At 43.9% G+C, this 23307-nt stretch overlaps 1 protein-coding gene across 1 annotated transcript in view; it reads right to left on the reverse strand.

Annotated features, from left to right (window-relative positions):
* ltk (leukocyte receptor tyrosine kinase) overlaps positions 1–23232 on the reverse strand; it is a 35648-nt gene extending 12416 nt beyond the window's left edge. The window contains exons 1-15 of the mRNA XM_047018390.1: positions 22993–23232; positions 11210–11308; positions 9833–9988; positions 9327–9555; positions 6785–6924; positions 6291–6428; positions 5388–5537; positions 4692–4792; positions 4420–4580; positions 4200–4294; positions 2734–2832; positions 1994–2168; positions 997–1147; positions 734–859; positions 15–171 (exon numbers count right to left, since the gene is read on the reverse strand). Of these exons, the coding sequence (XP_046874346.1) occupies positions 15–171; positions 734–859; positions 997–1147; positions 1994–2168; positions 2734–2832; positions 4200–4294; positions 4420–4580; positions 4692–4792; positions 5388–5537; positions 6291–6428; positions 6785–6924; positions 9327–9555; positions 9833–9988; positions 11210–11308; positions 22993–23026 (2011 nt within the window). The 5' untranslated portion in view covers positions 23027–23232. The remainder of the gene's footprint in view (positions 1–14; positions 172–733; positions 860–996; positions 1148–1993; positions 2169–2733; positions 2833–4199; positions 4295–4419; positions 4581–4691; positions 4793–5387; positions 5538–6290; positions 6429–6784; positions 6925–9326; positions 9556–9832; positions 9989–11209; positions 11309–22992) is intronic.
* Between the last annotated feature and the right edge of the window lie 75 nt (positions 23233–23307).

Genomic DNA, 23307 nt, shown 5'->3' on the forward strand with positions numbered 1-23307 from the left:
CAGGGGCCCTGTACCTGCCGCCCCAGTGAGTCCGTTGGTGCTGCTAGCGCTGGTGTCGTTCTCGTACTGCTCCAGGGGGATTTGGTCTAGACTGCTGTCAGGGTCCTCCATGTAGGCCTTGCCTCCGCCCCCCGCCGCAATCAACAGGGGCACCAGCACAGCACCGTCCATCTAACACAAACACAACTTTGGTTTTGCATTTCACTTACCATCAAACCAGATAGACAGACATACACAAGGACTGGTGCATAAACACACATATAAAATCTCAAGCTTTCTCCCCTACAGTGAGAAGTAAGAAAAGACTAGTTTAAAGGGTGTTTCAATCTTTTCACATGACTGCAACATGTTTACGTGAAATCTGACCTCTGATACACAGCTCTATATTTAGATGTAAAGACCAGCCCACTGTACTAGACTATGATGAATCCCTTAAGCGTTCCCGCAGATATTCTTTGATGCATGTAATTACATCTGCAAAAGCTATGACTATCTGTTTAGCATCTTTATGGGTCGATAGGCGCCAGCTAAGCAGGACTGGAGGAACTCTCCAGAAGGGGTTGCCAGCACATTTCATGCAGTTCACCATTCCTACGATGCTGTCTAAACTCTTCACACAAGATTCTTCATTGGTAATCCGTTGATCTATTTAGCACGTCCAGTTTACTGCGTCTCTCCCCCACCCAGTATGACTAACTGATAGCCTCACTCACATGAAGGGTCTTGCTCTTACCTTGTAGATGTAGGTGGCTCCCCCACCTCCCCCTCCCCCCCCCGCCCAGCCTGAGCCGTCTCCAGTGTGGCCCTCCTCAATCACAGAAGACTCCTCGAGACAGATCTTCTGGGTCAGGGGGTTCCTCTACAGACCAGGGGGAGACAGAGAGATAGAACAGAAAAAAGAAAGATAACACTCATTGTGTTAATTTTGTTTCATTCAAATGTTAACATTAACAACGTGTTCCATTCCTCTGTCCCCCCTCCCTTCCCCTTCCTCACCCCTGGGCAGGCATCTTCCCCCTGGTGCCCCACCAGGATGTAAAGCATCTCCCCCCTCTCCAGAGGGAAGATGGCGGAGATGAAGACTCCGTGGGAGCGCTTGTTGTGGTTCTTGGCCCCTTTGCCTCCTGCCGCCCCGTAGGCCGAGATCCTGGGGAGGAAATGACATGGGAAATCACAGTGGGAGCGTGCACCACCAGAGGCCACAGTGGTGTTTTACTAACCATGGGTTCAACCCTAGCCCTAATTCTATCCCCAGGCTACTGTGAAGACAAGCCTTACATTAAGGCTTTGCAGGCTAGTATGGAACAAAAAGGTTTGGATACAGGGAACGTCCGATCCCATTGGGATACGTTTGTTCAGTGACACTAACCAAGAAGGCAACACAGAAAAGCATACTTTACAAACCCAACTTGAATAATAATGTACAACAGTTGAGAAAGTAGAAAAGTAAGTGTAACCGAGTAACTGCCCCTTCTCTGATAGCAGAAGCTGATGCTGAAGCGGAGGGGGTAATTCATGTTATTTACAACAAAGATTTAAATCTCTGGATATTCAAAATCAAGTTGAGAGCCAAGCTAGGCAACAGGAAGGCAACTGGTAAACGTATGTGGACCTCTTACTTTGCCTGAGTATAACACACACATATATGCACACACAGGCACACACAAACATAAAAACAGAACAACTGCAGGGAGGTAAGCTCCCTCTATTACAGGGATGTCTGCTGTCAGGATTTTTCAATCAACCTTCACTGACCAGCTTTCTGGTAACACCTGACTCAAGTCAGTCTCCTGTGAGCTTCCCACATGGGAAATCAATTACACACTAACCTTGTGGCACATTCTCACACCTGGCTGTCAAACCTTTCCATCTGTTTTGATTACATCCAATAAAATCTATTAAAAAATTAATGATTACAGATGATACATTGCCTTCATATTCAAATCACAAACCACCTCATTTCCTTTTGGGAATAGAAGGAAAAGTGATTTACATGTATCTGTTGGTGGCGGGAACCCTCCACATCTGCGCCCCTCTCAAGGCGCCATCCTTCCCCAGTGTGACGGAGACGTTGGTCTTCCTGTAGGCGCTGTCACACTGGGCCTGCGTCGGTCCCCGGGGGCCACTGGCCCCACAGGATGTAAAAAGCCACGTCATCAGAGACATCTCTGTGGGACAGAGAGGCAGTGGAGGAGGGAGGGAGGGAGGGAGGGAGGGAGGGAGGGAGGGAGGGAGGGAGGGAGGGAGGGAGGGAGGGAGGGAGGGAGGGAGGGAGGGAGGGAGGGAGGGAGGGAGGGAGGGAGAATGAAGAACGGATGGCAGGAAGGAAGGAAGGAAGGAAGGAAGGAAGGAAGGAAGGAAGGAAGGAAGGAAGGAAGGAAGGAAGGAAGGAAGGAAGGAAGGAAGGAAGGAAGGAAGGAAGGAGGGAAGGGAGGAAGGAAGACATGTGAGAGTCATTCACCAGTGACTCAACATCCTGTCCTACACACTACAACCACAGTTACAGCCATATAAGCACATCTACTGGGGAATTCTGAGGAAATTACATTAAAACATGTTTGCACCTGGTATGTACTGTCACATACGGAAAAAAAATATAAGATATAGTGTGTATGTGTGTGTGTTTGGGTATGCATAGAGAAAAAAAAGTGATAGAGAGAGAGAAGTATACAGCTACAGACAGAGATCACAAGGAGTTTCTTCAAGGAAACAAAGGCCAAGTCTGAGGCCTACCCGAGGCAGAAGGTTCCGGAAGAGGACTGAAAAAATCCAGATCACCCATGAGGTCAAAGTCATGGAAGAACTTGTGTCCAAGCAGCAGGGAGTTGAGATCTGTGAGGAGATGAGGTGAGAGAGAAAGACATGTTGACTAAGCTTTTATTCATTACTCTCATTAAAACATCAGAGGAGGAGGGGAGGAGGATGGGAGACAAGGAGACGGGTCAGCGGATTTTAAGGCAGAAATTAGTAGTTTGTGGGAGCAACTTATTGTCCGGAGCTGAGATGATAAAAAGAAAGATGAGCTGAGAGGAGATAAGAGTGAGGGGGCCGAAAGGAGGATAGAGAGAGAGAGAGAGAGGGAGGGAGGGAGAGAGAGAGAGAGAGAGAGAGAGAGAGAGAGAGAGAGAGAGAGAGGGATAGAGAGAGGAGAGGGAGAGAGAGGGATAGAGAGAGAGACAGAGGGATAGAGAGGGAGAGGGGAGGGACAGAGAGAGAGGAGGGAGGGAGAGTGACAGAAAGAGAGAGAGGGATAGAGAGAGAGAGAGAGAGAGAGAGAAAGAGAGAAAGAGAGAGAGAGAGAGAGAGAGAGAGAGGAGGGGGAGAGAGAGAGAAAGAGAGGAATCTTATTGAGACAGGGATGTGGGAGTAGGAGGACATTGACAGTGATATGGGAAGTGTTGGAGGGATATGACTAATAGGAGCTGTAATCCAGCTCAAACTCATCTGGCCAAAACTCAACTGCAGCCATCATTATACGTTAATACACTATTACCAAAGGCGTACCCCACTAACATCCAAGACCCCCAGCTCCCTAGCACACCAAATCAACTGATCGGTATTTATCTGGCCAATAAATGCATCATTAAATTCCTCAATTAAACCTCTTTATATCCCTGATTATGAAATGCAATATAATATCTTGCACATCAACTTGGTCAGGTCTTTTCAATCAAACTGCTAATTTGTTCCATAGGTGGATGGGTGATTGTTGATTGCTTGGGAACTCTAGAATGTTCCTCTGGCATGCTAATGGTATGGGTGATGCAGGGTTTTATGGCCAATTGTGGGCTGCGGGTGAAATCCCAGGAGAGCAATGTTCAAACTTGGTTTCTCAACAGTTAGAACCAATCAGAAAACATCTGCATCACTGAAAACTACATCTGGTTTCAGATGTTTCAGCAAGAGTCTGCTGTCTTTTTTTTACAGATCTGCAGTATTACTTTTTACCGTCTATCAGACAAGGATATCCATCTCAATATTGCCCTTTTCCACAGACTTCAACACATGGAGGTGTTGAAGTCAAGGATACGTACCACTCAGACATCATCTGGGAAAGATCAGTTTCACGTCTCCCAGACGGGGAAATCAAACCTTCACAACTCTAACCTCTCACCATGTGGTCAACAGCAAGCGGGCTTTTAAAGTCAAGGCCACAGTTCTGAAGCCCCTATGCTACATGGAGGCGAGCTGCAGTGTACCTGTGTTGAAGCACGCCGCTCCCAAGGTGATGTCATCCAGAGCAACGTCTGCCTGAGAGCCACGCTCCCACATGGCACCCATCTTGATGTAGAACCTTTTCAAACAGAGAAGGCAGGCCACAAAATACCACTGGATCAGCTGCAAAGCTATTTTTGAGGAATTTATGTTCAAGAGTCCGTCAAATGTCTGTTATCAAACGGATGGTTATGTCCCAAATACCCATGGTGAAGTCCAGGGAGCTGCAGGGTGATATCCTGCCATTTGTCATTCCAACGCCCAGATCTCTCCCACAGAAGAGGCGAGGTGGCGGTGTCATTATCGATGACGGCCACCTGTACCGTGCCATTAAAGTCCCCATAGAGGTACAGGGAGAAATGGAGCTGGAAACACACACGATAATTGATTGTGAAAAAAAACCTTTCTGGGTTTAAAGAGCAAAAATGTAACGTGAGTCTATTCCACTGAGGAAAGTTGATGGTTAATCCACGTACCTGGCAGTCGGTGCTGGACACAGGACGGGGTAAGGATGCGCTCTGGATGAAGGCCTCCAGCTGGGAACTATTCTCTCTGACCTGAAATAAAAGGAAGTGCCCTGGGGAACAGAAAAAACGCAGCACAGAGGGGGGCTTATTAAGACGTAGGGCAGCTGTCAGAAGGAGTATGACTGATGGGGCTCGCACAGAGGACCAGTGGGAGGGCCTGAGAGGTGGAGCAGTAAATCCTGTTTGGTCTCAGCCACACTTGCCCATTTGGACTGATATCAACAGGATGGAGAGTGAAATCCTGGGCTCAAAATATAGCAATCAATTTAACAGCGAAAGTGGTTGTAACATAGCAATGCTTTGTTCGCTCTGGGCTGCACTGTGCTGCCACGGTCCCGGACTGGTGCTTAATCATTGACAGTTCATGTAGAGTCGCCAGGAATGTCGTATTTCCTGCAAGCCTCCCATGATCATTCTAGACTAAGCTCCTTGACTTTGCTGATGTTTGGAAAAAACTTGGATCCAAATGAAAATCCGGTTTCATCCGATATGAAAATATGGAGTTCCATTATTGGAGTAACATGAGAAACGTGGAAAGATAGTTTGAGCCTATGTCATTCCATTAAACACAGCATTCTTCACAAAATACACACACACTAACATAGGAACACACATATGAATGCTTTCACACCACCACACACACACCTGGTGAGTCGTGAAGAGTTGTTCCCAACATGTCCTCACTGTACGTGAGCTCCCTCCCGGTGACTGTCCTCCATGAGGAGAGCTCATTGGTCACGGACCACCCACAGGACCCCGCCTCAAACGAACAGCGGGAACCAATTGGAAGAGCATCTAAGGAGGAAATGAAAGGCGACAGGGCAGACAGATGAGTCACTGTTTAAAAGCAGCCGGAGTTCAGTTTTATACTCTAATGAGAGAGAGACACACCTGGGTAAAACATTATGAAACACATAAATACCTAAGAACTCCAACTTTGGGAAAACTCCAACCTAAATCACAGCTCTATTCTATTCTTTCCTCTCCTCTACTTTCCTCTCCTCTTCTCTCCTCTCCTCTCATTTCCTTTCATCTCCTCTCCTCTCACCATGACAGAAGCAGGCAGAGTTTTTTATTCTGCTGGTCTAATCCACACAGCCTCCAGTCAAAGGATTAACAATTTATCACAGCCTTAAACTTTAATACAGCAAATGCATGAAGCAAGCCTCCTGTCAGGGAGACTAAGAGCCTGCTCCCCTCTGCCCTGACACACCTCTCTCTCATGCACTCCCCATTACCACACTACATTCATTTACTTAATTCACTCAAAGGCAAAATTATCTCATTCCATCCAAGTAAATCAGCTGATGATGTGTATTTAGGGTGCAAAGGCAGAATTACTCGCCTCAAAATGTGTTTTTCTCAAACACAATATCCCGTGATGTCATGGGTCAACTTTGTGAGGATTGTTTGTTTTGAGGGTTACTTTATATAATGACATTTCGATTTCCTGGGTCTATAAAATGCTGGACACTTATCCACTAGCGAGGCAACATCAACCACACATTGTCTACTGAGGACGTTTGTAAGGTCGAAGCCAGTACTCACCACAAATAACGCCCTCATCCTCCCCTAGAGGGCAGTCACTGTGGAAATCACACACGTTCATTCTGTCTATACAGCTTCCTTCATCACAGTGAAAAGACCTCGCATTACAGTCCAACTCCAGATCCAGATCATGGTGACCTGCAGACAGGCAACACAGACAGGGCACTTTTATTATATCATGTTCCTGAGTTGCAGATCCTACTTTGATTCAGAGGATTACATGAAGATCGAAGACAAGATCATTTAGGGAAATTCCACAGACAATCCTCCCGTTAGATGCTAAGGATTATAGTTATTGTAGTATACTTAATTTTTATTTTTGATGGAACTGAGTGCTTCAACTGCTCTTGACTAACCCAACTAGCTCTGGATAAGAGCGTCTGCTAAATGACTAAATGTAACTAACCCATATATTACAGCGGACACCTGTCTCATAGAAGACAGGAGGCATATTTAAATGTTATTTCAATAAAATGGAGAGGAAGTGAACTCACCCACTTCACAGTCCCGGAGCTCCAGGGAGTCCAGGGCCATGCTCACTCCCTCCCTGCCCAGACAGGAGTGGTACAGCAGGGTCACCTGGAATGGCTCCTCCACTAGTCCAATCTCAGCCTCCAGCTCCTCCCATTGCTCTCTGCCACAATCAATCACAAGAGAGGTTTTAAAGAGACAGTTAACTACATCTTAGTTTCCTTTCTTTTGATTTGTTGCATTACATGTTAGGTTGTGAGCATTTATCAGGTCTAAAATATGAAACTGTCTAGAGTGTGTGTTCATTGCATATTACTGCATTGTGCGTCACACTAAAAGCAGTGTTATCAATGTACTGTGGAAGTAAAGTGCCACATTTAAAATATTAGTTACCCCCCTTCCAAGCTAAATTCTCCCTAAACCTAGCGACAGGCAGCGTAGAAGGCATGAGCTCTCTTTATGTGGGAGTAGCAGAGTCTGAAACCATTTTCCCTGGGAACCGAGAAATCCTTCAACTCCACAATCCTTTTATCAGTCGGTCTGTCAGGAAGGCCTAACACTGCTAAACCTCACCGCTGGGTATTAATGGTCCCTGAGAAGAGTAGGAGGCTCCACATGGCCCATTATTCAGTGTGAACCCAGTCAGATAAGAAGTGATATACCATACGTCCAGAGAGCTAAAAGGGAAGTGTGACCTCAACCACAGCAAAAGTCCATCTCCAATCGCTTCCTCAGGACAAAAGTGACGTTTGACAGTAAAGTACAGTAATACACGTTTGACACACGTTGAACTATATGCTCTGTTCGCACTTCTCATATCAATACTTTAGAACTGGTAAAAAGCATTTTAATGAATAATCTCTGCCTATACACACAGCTGAAGCATGCCCCACACCTGCCTGAAAGAAGCTGAGTTAAGCTCTCCGCTCTGTTGGACCCACAGACAAATGACTGGTGGGAAACTGCAGGAGCATCTTTTCACTGTTGCTCAGAGATATTACCTTGCTAATAAGACAATCATCCCCTCTTTCCCCGAGTAACATTGGCCTTTCGAAAAGCAGTTGGTGTGCTGAAATGATTAGATGTTGAATAAAGGCTGACTGTAATTTGGGCCAAAAATAATTTCAGCGTAATGGCAGTTATAATACAAAATGATATGCTCAAATGTGAGCTATCATGTGGCCCCCAAGTCAGGAGGATAAATGATGAATCAGTCTCTCCATCCAGATTCTCTAGATCATCTTGACGATAAACCTCGATAACCTCATGGTTCTACAGTATAAACGCTAAATCCGCCGCTCCAGGAGTACAGTACTTTAGAGGTTCCAGACCTTTTACAGAAGGTGCATCCACGCAGCAGACCCTTCACAGCTGAGGAACTGGAGTGGATCACTCCAGCCCTAAGCTGCTTGATGAATACAGGCCCAGAGTTCCTGCAGTTCCTGCCACCCAAAACTCTAATGCTCTCTACTCCTATTACTAGCAAACTAACCGCATTGGCCAGTATACGTCTCTCTTCTGTCCCGGCCAATTATATTCATTTTCAATTCAAAGGTCCCCTTTTAGAAACATGAATGCTTTTAGCTTGTTCCAGAATGGCAGTGCTTCAAGTTGAACATTAGAGCAGATCAATGTTAAGGACATTTGTCCAACAATAGGTACATATAGGAGACGCTCTTCATCTCTGTGTCGAGTTTTGTAGTAAGATATTTTGCGCTACTGGATGAATGAATTCCATGCAATACCTTTGCTACAAAGTACCACGGTCCATAAAGATTGTGTCAAATCTCTTTAGTCAAGCCAACCCAATGTCAAGCCATGCTCTGCATATAAAAGCCTTACAGCTGGACCTCCGTACTGCTAGACCACTTCAATCCATCAGTAGAGAGGATAGGAAACAGTCACAGACACTGAGTCAATAACCTCCACTAAGTACAGATAGACTACTACTAGTCTAAGTGCCCCATAACCACAGATTCTACCTCAAACCCTCTCTGATCTCGGCCTAGTCCGCAATGGAGATTTGCCAGAATTCAAAAAAGTTCCAATAAAATAGCATGACTCATTACTGTAAGTCGCTCTGGATAATAGCGTCTGCTAAAATGTCCTTATATTTGATCGTTCTTACTATAATAACAAGATAACCAGCAGGATCTGCGTGATTAGAGTGCTATGGGCTACGAAGCTTGGCCAATGGGGTTCAGAGGGTTTTCAGGAGTTTGTCTTTACAAAGGTTTTTGAACGGCTTAACATTTACATTTAGTCATTTAGCAGACGCTCTTATCCAGGGTGACTTACAGAAAGTACAGGGACATTCCCCCGAGGCAAGTAGGGTGAAGTGCCTTGCCCAAGGACACAACGTCACTTGGGACGGCCGTGAATTGATCCCGCAACCTTCTGATTACTAGCCCGATTCCCTAACCGCTCAGCCACCTGACCCCCCCCCCCCCCCCCACCTGACCCCCCCCCCCCCCACCTGACTCCTTAAAGTGTTTCTGCCTTCTGTGCCAGTAAACAGATAAACAGACATGAAGAGGATGAGTAAGTAAGTTAAGCCATGCTCACCTGCCACCATCATATCCTCTGGACTTTAGGCCAGAGGAGCCGATGATTGAAGCTGAGTGGGCAGGTCTAACCAGGACAGACAAGTTTCCCACCCGGGGACCTGACCAATAGCGTGCCAGATACAGATAGCACAGCGGGCCACTGCCTAGCATCACTGGACTGGTCAGGTGGTATTCACAGTTTCCAGAAGCTTCTGCTACAGAGGAGGGGCTCAGAAGCAGGAAGTGACCTAAGGGAAACATTGAAAAGATAAGGGTTAGTGTACAGTAACTAACCTCTTAGAGTGCATGAGGAAAAGGGGGGGGGGGGGGCAGGTAGGGAGAGAGGGAGGGAGAAGGAAGAGAGGGGGTGGGGAGAAGGGAGGGAGTTGGGAAAGGAAGTAGCAGGGGGGGGGAAAAGAAGAGGAGAGTGATGGGCATGAAGGAGGGAGGAAGTAAAGACAAATAGAGAGAAGGTGGGAAACAACACTATGAAACTCCTTCCTTCCTTCCTCCTCCCCTTCTCACCATCAGAGCTGTCCTCAGAGTGATCGGAGACCGGCCTCAAGGCCACCTGCAAACTTGGTCTCTGTTGCCGTGGTGACTTGACCCGCCAGTCGCTGCGGACACTGTGATTGGACAGGGTCCAGGCGCAGGGGGTCTCAAAATCACAGGCGGTCGCTGCTGGACAGGGCCAAAGAGCTGGGTTAGGGGCTGTGTCACACCAGGGACTAAATAAGATCTCAGGACGATCATAAATCCTCTTTGTGTTGTCATTATCCATGACTTTTCCATCATTTAATTCAACTGGAGTTAGATTAAACTGATAACTGCCCAGTGTTCACAGTATAATACACTTTATTTCATTTATTTAGTAAGCCATAAAACAGAGACCAGCGAATAGAAAACAGTATGAAGACAACCATGATCTACTGTCACTAGTATGTTTTCTATCTTAACATCCCATCCTTTCCCCATCTCCTCCTCTGCTCTCAACCTCCATCATTGAAATTGAAGGCCCTTTTGTTGAGCTCTGGGAAGCACGGCTAAGATCCCAAGACTGATCCGTCACAACTCAAGTCTCCCGCCTGGACGACTTCATTCATCATCCAATCGTCCATTCATGTTATTCCTTTAAACTACTAAACATATGGTATCTGAAGGAAGTGTGCTATACCTTAAATAATTAAAGGCAGGATAGACTGTTTGAACAGAATGCTGAATACTAACAAATTATACTAGATACCGTACAATTAAAAACTTTTCAAACCCAGGGATTGACCTCAGCTAGGGGATGGGAGGCTAGGAAAGGGTTTGGGTAATGTTGGGGGTTTGTCATGTGACGTTGAAATTGGAGAGGCCATTAATAAGCAAGCCAAAGGAAGGCCTACGGGAGGAACCAAAAATATGTCAATGGGAAGTGGTTGGGTGAAATATGTAATAACTTTTTATTGCCGCGCCGAATGATGCCGTAATCGGTCCGACAACTGGATTTGCTTTGGTTTAAAACCAGTAACAAACAGACAATGGGGTTTTGGTCTGCATAATAATTGTTTGAAGACAGGAGTGAAATATTTATATACCCGTATCACCATAATCTGAAACTGTAACTCTAAAAACATCCAACCCTGGTCTCCGCCATTGGGCTCATAGGAAGCCTGCCGATTTGCAGGAAACACTTTGACTCACTTGGAAGTGTGTGTTTCTCAATACACTTTAAAGTGACCCTGGCCAAGCTAATATAAACAGTGTAGTATGGAGAGTATAGGAACTGAATAAAAATAGTTTCATAAAACCTTGTAATGATGGGAGAAACGTCAAAAACTAAATGTTGGTCTAATCTCTATAAAAGGTTGTACCCCAAACCAAAAGAGTTTTATAAAGATATATCTAATCTAGTCTTACTGTGGCTGTCATCCTCTGGGTTCAGGTGAGGAGGCAGCAAGTGGTCTTGAAAGTTCTCCTCCAAAGGCCGGTCCAGTAAAGCATGACTGGAGCTGCTGACTGGGGGGGGGGAGGGAGTGGTGGATCAAAGACGATGAAGCAAACAGAGAAATGGAGATAGAGTGAAAAAGAGACAGAGCAAAAGAAAAGAGGATGGAGGGGGAGGGGTCGGAGAAAATAACAGAAAGGGGAGAGAATGGAGAAAGAGTGAAAGAGGGGTGGAGGAGAGAATAAAGAAAGTCAGTTGATGACAATCGTATTGATAGCACAGTGGAGCACAGTCAGATGGTCAGCAGCGTAAAGGTCAGCGCTATTCCAGGGTCGGCCACCTGTTGATCTGCTGTATTTCATTTAGACTGAGTCAGACCATGAACATCATAGGGCCTGTCCCTATATATAATCATAAAGCTGCTTCAGTTAAAATGTACATTTAGACTGAACTTGGGACGTCACTGACTCAACAAACAGCTGCTCAACCTTATGTCACTGGCTGAGCATCTGTGCTGCAATACCTTCAAGCACTGAAAAGAAGAAGAATATCTCCATCTCAGACTTGGTGGGTACTTGTCACAATGCTTAGTTTACCTTTAACCCTCCTGGTTTAGCTTCATACTGTCTGAGAAGACAGACCTCTTCATTGCTGTTTGTAATACTGACTTGGAATACTTCCAACTCGATATTTGTTTCTTAAAGTTGCATGAAATTGGTTTATGACTTGGCTCATGTTCTTTTACAGTAACCTGAAAGCTCTTTTTGTTTAAACCTGTTCAATTGAGTATACATTGTTTGGGAAAATGGTATTAAATGACATGATATTCAAACAAAGTTTTTTTTTCTTTATTGGGTTACCTTGAGCATTTTTTGGGAATAAGACATATTTATGATAATAATTTACAAAATGCCACAGCTTTTAAAGCTGGTCAGCAACTTAATGACAAGTTAAGACCCCTCAAACAGCTTAAAATGTTGTGTTTGGCACTAGGTTGCCAGATACACACACAAACATAAATTCAGGATGTCATCTTTCTCTACCTCTGACCCTCTGATGACAATGATTAAGCTTCACCTTGGACGCCATGGATACGTGTTAGAGCCAGGCTTCTTCAGCATGACTAGTTACAGTAAAACCAGATAAGCCAACACACTGAAAGATTATAAAACACATAACAGAAACAGAATAATAGTATTATGAAGAAAAGATTGCTTCTATTCAAAAACCGAACTAAACAGAAGCAGTTGGCAGCTAAGAATAAGCACAACAAGGAATATTTTCATCTCCAGGGAAAAATATTTGGGGTCATTTTTCCCATCTGGGCTGAGAGGGTTAGCAGTTTCCTAAAGCCCTGGAGGCGTAGGAAAATTTCACCAACTATAAACACCTCAATAAAGGCACACTTGTGTTTTCTCATCCCTGTCGGATCATTTTAAAGCTCGAGGCTACACGTTCTGTACGCTTTACATCTGGGCTCCCAAATAAGCAGATCAGCAGAAATACTTGTTTTGTAAATCTACTGAGCAGATAAGAAAAGGCTAATTATGGAAAAGACTGACAGAATTAGAAACGCCTTCATTTCACTTGAGAGTGTGACAAACATGGTCACACAGAAACAGGATTGTCTTTATGACCGGAAACAGAACATAAGATGATCATCATCAACACCCTGGGGGTGGTTGACCATTAGTGGGCCTTTGGAAGATACCAAACAGGAAGATCATAAAGAGGGGGTCAGAAGACAACAGACACCATCGACACACCAACGTGGGTCCTGCGTCATGCCGATATCTCTGAGGAGGGGCAGAAGGACAATGGGCAGCCTGTTGTCAACTGTGTCCGGCTGGGTCACATGGGTGAGGCCGGAGCAGTGATATTATTGAAGGCCGATTGATAACAACAGACTGTGATGAGGATTGAATGCCCACCAGAACACAAAGAGGACATGGTGCCTTCTTAATTGATCCGGATACGGTGATGCTGCCTATAAAAAGATTGAGACCCAAGTCTGGAGACGGACAATTATCAATACCAGAATAGAATGTACTTGCAAGCCTCCCCAAGAAAGCATGTGATCTTTATGATGTCAGTGGAAAGCTATTGATTGGGTGCAAGGGCGTAGGTCTGAGTTTTGCAAATATATTATTTTGTTAATTTTCGAGTTTTGCAAAACTAATTTGTGTAATAATCTGTACTATGTTCGTCGCCCAGAAAAGTGAAAAATACATTTCCAAGTTAACCAATGTGCCCTCGAGCCTGCAAACTTTGGTTGTGACTAGTCCCTATGGACCCTATGCAAAACTATGCCCTTGATTGGGTGTTACATTTACATTTAGTCATTTTAGGGTGTTCATTTTGACAATCAATTCTGGATTAAGGGTTGTACATTGTAGCTACAGTGATTCTTGAGTATTTGCTTCTATCACACGTTAAATGAAAAATAAGTCTTGGTGACTCATTCGATTGGATAATGTCGACTATTATATCATTTTCTAAACATTTTGTTTGTTTAATATTTTAGCTACTGAACTACTTGACAAAATTAGTTAAGTGTGACAAACTAAGTTCTGTCAAATCCTGGTCTTTATCTTAATTGACCACTTTGCAATGACTTTTCTTTTCGTTGTGAAATATCTCTACAGGAGTGTAAGATTAGATTCTCTGAGATAAGAAAGATTGGGCTCATTAACCAGAGCAGTTAGAGCAATATTGATACTGTTCCAGAGTGTGCGTGTGTGTGTGTGTGTGTGTGTGTGTGTGTGTGTGTGTGTGTGTGTGTGTGTGTGTGTGTGTGTGTGTGTGTGAGAGTTAGAATCCATGGGTGTCTGGTGTCTGGTTTCTGTCTGCAGGTGCAGCTGTTGTGGTCCTCTTAGGCAAAGGAGCACATCAGATGTCTGACAGAAAGACAGCTGGGCTTTCTTTGCAACACTGCTCCTACAGGCCAACACCACTTCGCATCTGCCCTTCTCCTATCTATCCTATCCTTTCTCTCCTCTCCTCTCGTTTCCCATTCCCTCCTTTCCTATACTCTTTTTTTCTCTCCTGTCCTCTCCTCTCTTTCCATTTCCTCTCTCCTCTCTTCTCTTCTTCTTAACTCCTTTCTCCTCTTGTTTCCTCCTCTCCTCTCCTCTCCTTTCCCCTCCTTTCCTCTCTTCTCAACGATTAATCTCCTTTGACTGCACCTGTTTGATCCACGTAAGACCTCATCCACTAGAGAGGACACTGGCTCAAAGACACGAAAAACTAGATTTGGACAATTCCCTATATATATGCACTGGATGGAGCCGTGGTCTACACAATACTCTCAGAATGAGGAATGTGGAGCAAAATGGCATATCTGACAGACACACTCACTTGCGCATAACCTCCAAATCCAGTCAAACTTCAAAGGTAGAGCCTGAGGGGGTGAGGTCAGGGAGATCAGAGAGACCCAGGTTACAATTAGATTGTTTACTCTTGATAATAGGGCTTCTCAGGGTTGGAAAGTATTTAATTGATAGCATGTGTATAGTTTTTCCTCACACCTTCCTTGAACTTTGTGGAGGTCTGATAAACTACTGTAAACACAGTATGTATTTGAACCCAACCCCGCACTCTCACCCCATAGGTTAGAAATAATCTAATCTACTTCACAATATTATTTTTTCATTCTCTTCAGATCCTTTCTGCAAAAAAACATAACTTGAAAATCCCTTTGAAAAAGCTACATCCTGCATCCACAACGAGACTAACAGTAGATTTTCCTTCAAGGTACAGAAACTGTAAATCCCACTGACAGAGCTGACGGAAAATGCTTTTTACACAGCCCATTTCACACCCAGATGTACACAACGCTCTTTAGAAGACGATGAATAAAGACAGACTAAGCTTAGGAGACAGATGGCACAACAGTGGCATGACGACAGCTGACGTAAGCCTAAATGTTAAACACACCTCCCTCCAGCTACCTTCCTGTCCTCTTTGCTCTCTTTGGTATTTCACTGTGCAGCCATAGCCAGACCGAGTAATGGACTGGATGAACAGAGTGCTTTATATGAATCACTCGCAAATATGTTCAGTTTCTAAGTAATCAAAAGCATCTTCCAAACCCAAAGGCACAATTATATGGGACAAGAGGCAGAGATAGAAAATGGATCACAGAAACACCACCATCAGACCACTAGACCAGATCTAGGGCACTAGGGGAGACGAGTGTGTGTTTGTGTCTGTGTGTGTGCGTTGGGGTTGGGGGCGAGTGCTGCAGATGCTTGAACCCACAGCTACAACTTGATCCCTTTTGCTAAAAAAGGAAACAGAAAAACCACCTAACAGAATTAAATTACACAACACAAAACAAACAGGAACGGAATGATCGGGTATCATTTATGTGAAAACCCTTAGAAAGTAGATGGAATGTCTGGGCAAGCCATAACTACAAAGGTCCAACCTCCATAAAACAAAACCAATAAACTTAGAGTGAGTAATCTATGATGATGAGTTCATTTGCCTTTTTTAGGCCCTTTATGAGCTTTATGATGGAACTTATCGTTCCTCCAAAGTAACGCTGAAGTAATGAACATCACCAGCATGTCTGCAGCTTCAGCTTCATTAACTTTGAACTCTCAGCACCAGGTCCAAGTAGGAACCTGCTCATCCAACAGCAACATTGCCTACAAAACACACATACATGAACACAGAAACACACACAAACCTGCACACACACAGCCCCACTGAAACATCTGCATCAGTTTTTAGAGAGGAGTGTTACCTTGGTGATAAGGCAAGGGCAATTAAAGGAGAGCAATGAGGATGGAGGATCTCTGTCCTCCAAAAACAGCTTGACAACTCCTTCAGTTTTCTGACTCCTCTGAGTTCAAAAACAGGTAGGGCCTAACAGGTCCTGAGAAGCTAGTTTGGATCAACAGGTCAATTGTTTCTTCAAAAATACTGAGGCCACAGTTGCTTCTGTGCCAACCTGTCAGAAGATCAGCAACTTCAACTGGTCGAGCTGAACAAAGCTTAGAAAGTGATGCTGATTACCTGTGTGCCGTTTTCAGCTGGAACTACAACAACTTCTTTTTTTCATAAACACATGATTTTTGTGGTCATCTTTGCAGCAATCATGTTCTCTATCGCAAAGTAGCTTGTTTGACCTTGAATACAAACCAGATATGATTTTTTAGGCTAGGATTGGATTTCAGGAATGAATGATTCATAGAACACTCACATGCACCTTCCACCTTACCTTTCTACCTCTCTCTCACACACACATCTGTGCGGCTCCTTAGTCAGTTTGACATATGCGGACTGACAAATCATCCAGCCTCACCATTACAATGACACTCACCCATTAACTCTTAAACACCACTGGTATGTTATGCTTGCTTCATACTCTTTTGCACACACACACACACACACATGTCATTTGTTTGTAGTCTAATTGAGTGTTACATGGTTGAATCAGAGGTCAACAGCAGTACAGAACCATCTTCTGAAGTGGAGTGTCATGGGTTATAATACTATATTCTGGACTGTCATTTTGGCAGCAATACTAATTTCAGTTATTTCTAATCCAAGCAAACCTGAGCTCTTGACCTTGGACCTTTGCTATATTTAATTAACAGTAAGTTAATTAAAATTCTGTCAGTCAATCCATGATCACATTGGCTGCTTGATTACGGAACCCTCTCTATCCTTCAATCCAAAAATTATGTTTATCATCCTTTCCATCAATGTAGAACTGCACCAGCTCTAATAACAGGTTGAAAAACAACATGCTGTTGGTCTAACCCCAACTAAATTCTCAAGGCAGAGACACTAACAAACCCTTGTCAATGTATGTGCTTGAGAATGGGGTTAGGATCTCTGCCAGAGACATTCAAGACCCCTATGGGAAGTCAAGGAAGACTGAACCAACAGAGACCAACCAATGATAACAAAGAATGAATTCCAAAACGAATTCCACCGGAAACGTTCCGTCTCTCTCTCTCTCTCTCTCTCTCTCTCTCTCTCTCTCTCTCTCTCTCTCTCTCTCTCTCTCCCTCCCTCCCTCCCTCACTCTCTCCCCCTCTCTCTATCTCTCTCTCTCTTTCTCTCTCTCTCTCTCTCTCTCTCTCTCTCTCTCTCTCTCTCTCTCTCTCTCTCTCTCTCCCTCCCTCACTCTCTCCCCCTCTCTCTCTCTCCCTCTCTCTCTCTCTCTTCTGCCTGCTCATTTGTCTATTTAGCTGGCTGCCTGTCTCTTGCCACCACACACAATTATGTTTCAGGTGTTATTTTTGTCTTTGTTCCAGATGAACTGCTTTCAGAACAGGAAAATGTTACTAGTCCGTTGTTTAGGATATCATCAACAGAGAACATACTAAGTACAGGCCACAGTAGGTACGGACTAGTTTGAGAAGCCGCCTCGGGAGGACGTGTTCAATTTCACAAAAATCATCTTTGTTTAGTGCCTTCTGAATGCACCCTTGCCCTCGTCCAATCAACAAGCAGAAACACTCCTGCAGCATGGTCCAGAGTGAAAATTGATGCTGTTCACCAGATCAATCTGTCTAACAAGAGAGCTGACATCCCAATTTGGGGATTGGGGCAGACAGGACAGTGACACACAGGATATAGCCAGAGTCTCAGAGGAAATAGGTTTTGTCCTGGTTTGTCACGCTCAGTAGGGCTGGTGATATTAGTGGCTCTACCTGTACCTCCCATATGCTGGGCCTGCAGGGACACATCGTTTTTTTCATCGTCTTGTGAGGACCCACAATTCAGTTCAATTCAAAATTGTGTTATCCCAATAACCCATTGTTACACCAACACACACACACACGCTATCCGCTCACCCTCGGGTGGTGAAGCAAGTATAGTCCCTGGGGTTTTTTTTTTGTCACAAAGTAACAGGACAGTGGCACCTGCTAGTATCTGTCTGCCCCACTGGTCAAAACAGCATGGTCAAGAAGAAACTCAGAGACTGGCCTATGTGAACCGCTGTAAAACTAAAACACTGCTCCTTTACTGCAACACTTCTGAGGGCCCATTCATGAAGCAGGCTCCTGGCATTTCCAACATAATTAAGCCCTATAATTCAATTCATCATTTAATTGGTTGCAGCTTGGTCTGGATTAAATGAGATACGCTCGCTAAGGTCTGCTTGGCCGCTGTACCTCTCCTTTTACGCTGAAAAACCACAACATTCTCTCACACACATCCTGTCTCTGTCTATCTGTCTGTATGTATGTATGTTTTTATTTCCTTCTGTCTATCTGTTTGTCTGTCTGTCTGTCTGTCTGTTGCTATCTGTCTGTCTGTATGTCTGTCCGTCTGTATGTCTGTTGCTATCTGTTTGTTTGTTTGTCTGTCTGTCTGCTTTCTTCTGTCTCAATGTTTATATGATAACTACTTCTTGATACTTTACATTGATAGCATGTACATTTGGAACCCATTGCACGGTGGAAGACTTTTCTTCATGTATTGTGATCAGGTCTGAGCTACAGAATTTACATTCTAGTTCAAGTCCACTTACGTGAAACAAACATAGATTTGTATAGATGTTTGCAATTAACAAAACCAAAAAAAGATTTGCATATACGCATTAATATGCATCAATATGCATCAATATGAAAATACACTATTTGCTGCACAAACTTGCAAACACAGTTACCCTAAAAGTCAACAGGTTTCTTTGACAATCCAACTTGCATTTGTGGATACTTGATACTGGACACACTCCGGTACTTTCTGTGTCCCCTCAGCATCATTGAGACGTTCTGTTTTCATTCAGAGCCAAGCCTCCCTGCCAGACAACTGCTAAGAAACTATTCTGCTCTCCACATGTGACAAAGCAGTCTGAAGAGGTTCATGCCTATCTGGACCCAAGACCCACAGTTGTTTTCCCAAACATTGACCACAGATGTTTCATACTGCAGGAGACAGAGACAGGGACATGAATGGAACTAAGAATGAACACATGAGTGCAGGAAGACATGCACAAACATTACATTACATTTAGCAGACTTACAGTAAGTACAGGGACATGTCATTTAGCAGACGCTCTTATCCAGAGCGACTTACAGTAAGTACAGGGACATTCCCCCCGAGACAAGTAGGGTGAAGTGCCTTGCCCAAGGACACAACATCATTTGACACAGCGGGGAATCGATCCAGTAACCTTCTGAGTACTAGACCGACTCCCTCACCGCTCAGCCATCTGACTCCCGCATACAAACACATACAAACACATACAAACACATTGTGTTTGAGTATGTGCCAATAGAATTGACTTAACTACTCAATCTCATTAAGTATTGGCAATTTGACTGCTGGTCCTTTGAGAAGAAATGTATATTTAGATGGCAGCGAGACAAATACTGCTTACTTCTCATAATGAAAACACTCTGGGTCTATTTTCTCTACTGCAATAGCCACCGCAGTGGTGTGTTGATGTATATTTGAGCTATGAAACAGACCCCGCTCCCTCTACACTCTCTTTGCTAAGCCAATCAAGATTGATTATTTCCATTGCTCTAAATTAAATTGCATTAGAATTTGAGACTTTACTGGCGTGTTGCACAACTTACAGTGAAAGCCCTTTCTTGGCAGGCTACACGTTGTGATACCTGCAGCACTCAGCAGTGCAGGGCACCGTTATAGTATTGATATTTAAGGCGGGTAATTGAACATTCGGTATCAGGATGATTTGGGGTGTGAATTTCTTGGTAAGACATGAGAATCCTGTGGGAGACCTATGATTAAGATGTCTTTTCTGTAAAGGGTGTCAGTGAAGGTCAGATCATTTACAATTCAGATATCCTTTCATATGGGAATGGCAATAATTAACGAAGTTGCTGTCACTTATAATTGGGGGGAAATATAGTAGAGACGAGCTAAAGAGAGATCATCAACATCTGTACCATCTGTGTCACATATTCTAAAAACGACCTTGAGCCACATACAACATCAAAGGTAAAATAATGATAATCATTTCAAAACGTATTTTTCAAGTTACCCATTGGGATATGATAAACGTTTGACAATTCTGTCAGATGAACAAAGACCATCTGTGATTTCACTGAGTAATGTGTCCTTAGGGTGCCAAAAGGATTCAGATAAGACAAAATAAAATACACAATGAGTTCAATCACAGCCTGAAAGCCACCTAGCACAGACTAGTGGTCTGGGGCTAAAGCACCTTGGCTGGGTCAGAGACACAGCTGGTTCTTCATCTGACTCTTCTGTGAAGGACACATCATGGCCATGGCTTTGATCCAGCTGGCCATTCTGTCAGAAGACAGACCTGACACTGATTAGAACAGAAATTAGAGCTGGATCTAACATCTAACACAGCAGGAAGAGAAGGAGTCACACCTAGGAAAGGAAGGGTAACTTCCAAATAGACATACCCAGGAAATGACACGTTTCCCACAGGGAGACACACTCAAGAAAGTCCCTTGATGAGTCCCAGAAGAAGACATTCTTAGATAACCTAATCAGGATGAGGCATGTCCATGTAGAACCCTGAAAAAAGACAGGTAGCTCTTCAAAACTCCAACCACAGAACCGTTTGTATCACTGACCCAGGAGGAGAGGTAACTGTCAGGCTTATACGTCTTAATCTCAGAGCCACCTCATACGCTCCACAAACACCTACAGCACTCTCCAAAAAGCCCTCCCTTCAGTGAAACGACAGACCTTCAGTGTCAATAGAATGTGACCGTGCTAGGGCAAGATCACGCACTGCATTAGTACAAAGTCTGCTAACAAGCAGCTTAGGGCTTCTGTGAAATCAATACCTTGTTAGCCAAACCCAATCAATTAACCAGTCCACTCTTTCCACATTTGAGACTGGAGTCACTGCAGGGTTACTCTAGATTGACCTCAAGTTCTAAGTAACACTATCATACAGTTATGCCACACTGCCTAGTAGACTTGCTTTGCTTTACGGGTCATCTTATCTCCACTGAATTCAACAAATGAAAAACAAATCACATTTGATCTTTCTACATGTGGCCTTTCAAAGTGTGAATGGATGTGAAATGTAGTATTGCAGGTACTCTCTCTTCATAGAACACTTCAACAGAAGTGCTTAAAGGGAGAGAGACCCACTAGCAAACCAGAGGGGGTGTAGAGATCAAATAAAATGAACATCTCAAGGAGAATGCAGTCTCAAGGAGTTGAGTGATTGAGTCGTTTTCTGATTCCAGCTAGTTTCACCACTAGATCAGACATGGACACTCACCAGACTTGGGTCAAATGGGCCCTCGTCAAATGCAAATACTCTTGCTGAGATGACAATTTGATACGTTTATTTGCCTTCCTCCATTACACACCCTTAGAGGCCTACAACACAATCCAGTCCAAGACACTGAACCCTTCCCCTTCATAAGAGCCTCCAAAGTCGTATTCTCATGAATCAATGATTGTGTCACCACTCGACTGTAACCTCAAATCAGGTTGTAAGGTCCATCCTCGTTGCTGTGTTGGTTTTCTTCAATCTTACTAAAAGCAAAAGTCTGACCCCAAACAAAGGAGCAGTCACACTCAAACCCGTACTGTACGGCTACACTGTGGTCCTCACAGCAGTCTCCTGCTGCCAGGTTTTATACTAGCCATGGTGGGGTTGCCGGGTTGCATACTAAAGATCTGAGATTCATACAGGAAGCCTACGTCTCTAAACGTTAGAATTATATAAGGAAGGAGAAGAGATAATCAATTCCATGTGAGGAGTTTGAGCCAATTGAGCTCGTAGCTTGTCCTTTTTCGTGTCTGAATTCTGTGTTACTTGGTGTTTTCCTTTGATATATTTAAATGCATAGCAAATGTATGTTTCAGAATGTGAAGGTGTTGATATGGACACCACTGTGTCCATAATATCACTAATATGCATATGTATATAACTCACATTTAATTGTCCATATATGTGACTTAGTTTCAGCCTACATCCTTTCCAATTAGATTTGTTTTGTTTTTTTCCAAGACAGTTTGATACAGTTTGCCCAAAAAATTACAAGTGTGTTAGATACAGAAGCCCAATGCTGGCAGCGCTCGTGCAGCTGCAACCACTGGCGACCGTAGCACGGCAGAGGCGAGCTGACGACAAATCAGTGTTCATGGTTGTATTCAGATCGAATTGAATTGAATAAACTTCCGGCATGAATGAGTAAATTAAGTACAACATTTCATTAAAGTCTGGCACCCAAATATTCTAAACTATCACTTTTTATTCATTTGAAATGATAGACAACAATTGAGAATGTGTGCGTAGGCCTATAAGTGGCGCATTTGAAAGGACAAATAAACTGCTTTTTAGGCATCCTTTTCACTTGATCGGTGTAGGCTAGATTAAGAGTAGATGTAATATATTGAAGCGTAAACATTGTTTGTGTGTCCTACGTTTGGTGCGAGTAAGCTACATAGTTTTTCTCACTTTCCCACGGACCAAGTACTAAAATATCTTTGAGGAGAGAAATTCGTTTTGAAATCGATACCAATTTATCGCAGAAAAGGATGTATTTTGGGTGAATTACACGGCCCTCAAGTTCTTGGTTTCACGCTGGATTCTTAATGAATTGGAACTCGTGAGTTTAATGGCGCGATAAAAATAAGACGGAGTTCATTCAATTTCAGGAGAATAATCACCCGAAAAACATTCACTTTATCATCAAGTTTTTTAAAAGTTTGTACCAGAAATACCTTAACCGTGTCAAGATTTCAGAAACTGACTTTATTCCCTTCGTGACTCGGTTGATCATATTTCATGCAAAATTGCGTAATTTCAGCTGCTCACCTATCAATACGCTGAAAGCTATAAAATAATCCATGACTCGTCTATATAGGATCCTGGGACGAAGCTTCTTCTACCACCTTTACGTCCACATCCATGCAGTTTGGGAAACAACCGAAACACGCTCCCAGTTCGGAATCAGTTGGTTTCACGTGCGCTCGCCGTTTAGTGCAGCTCTTCGACCCAGGCGCTGTGATGCATTCCAGTGATGCTGAAGCTGCAGCCTCAAGGGCTTAACTAAAACTGGCGATTTATTTTTCTCTCTCTCTCTCTCCCTCTCTCTCTCTCTCTCTCTCTCTCTCTCTCTCTCTCTCTCTC

The sequence above is a fragment of the Hypomesus transpacificus genome, chromosome 3, assembly GCF_021917145.1.
Source record: "Hypomesus transpacificus isolate Combined female chromosome 3, fHypTra1, whole genome shotgun sequence".
Taxonomy (NCBI): Eukaryota; Metazoa; Chordata; class Actinopteri; order Osmeriformes; family Osmeridae; genus Hypomesus; species Hypomesus transpacificus.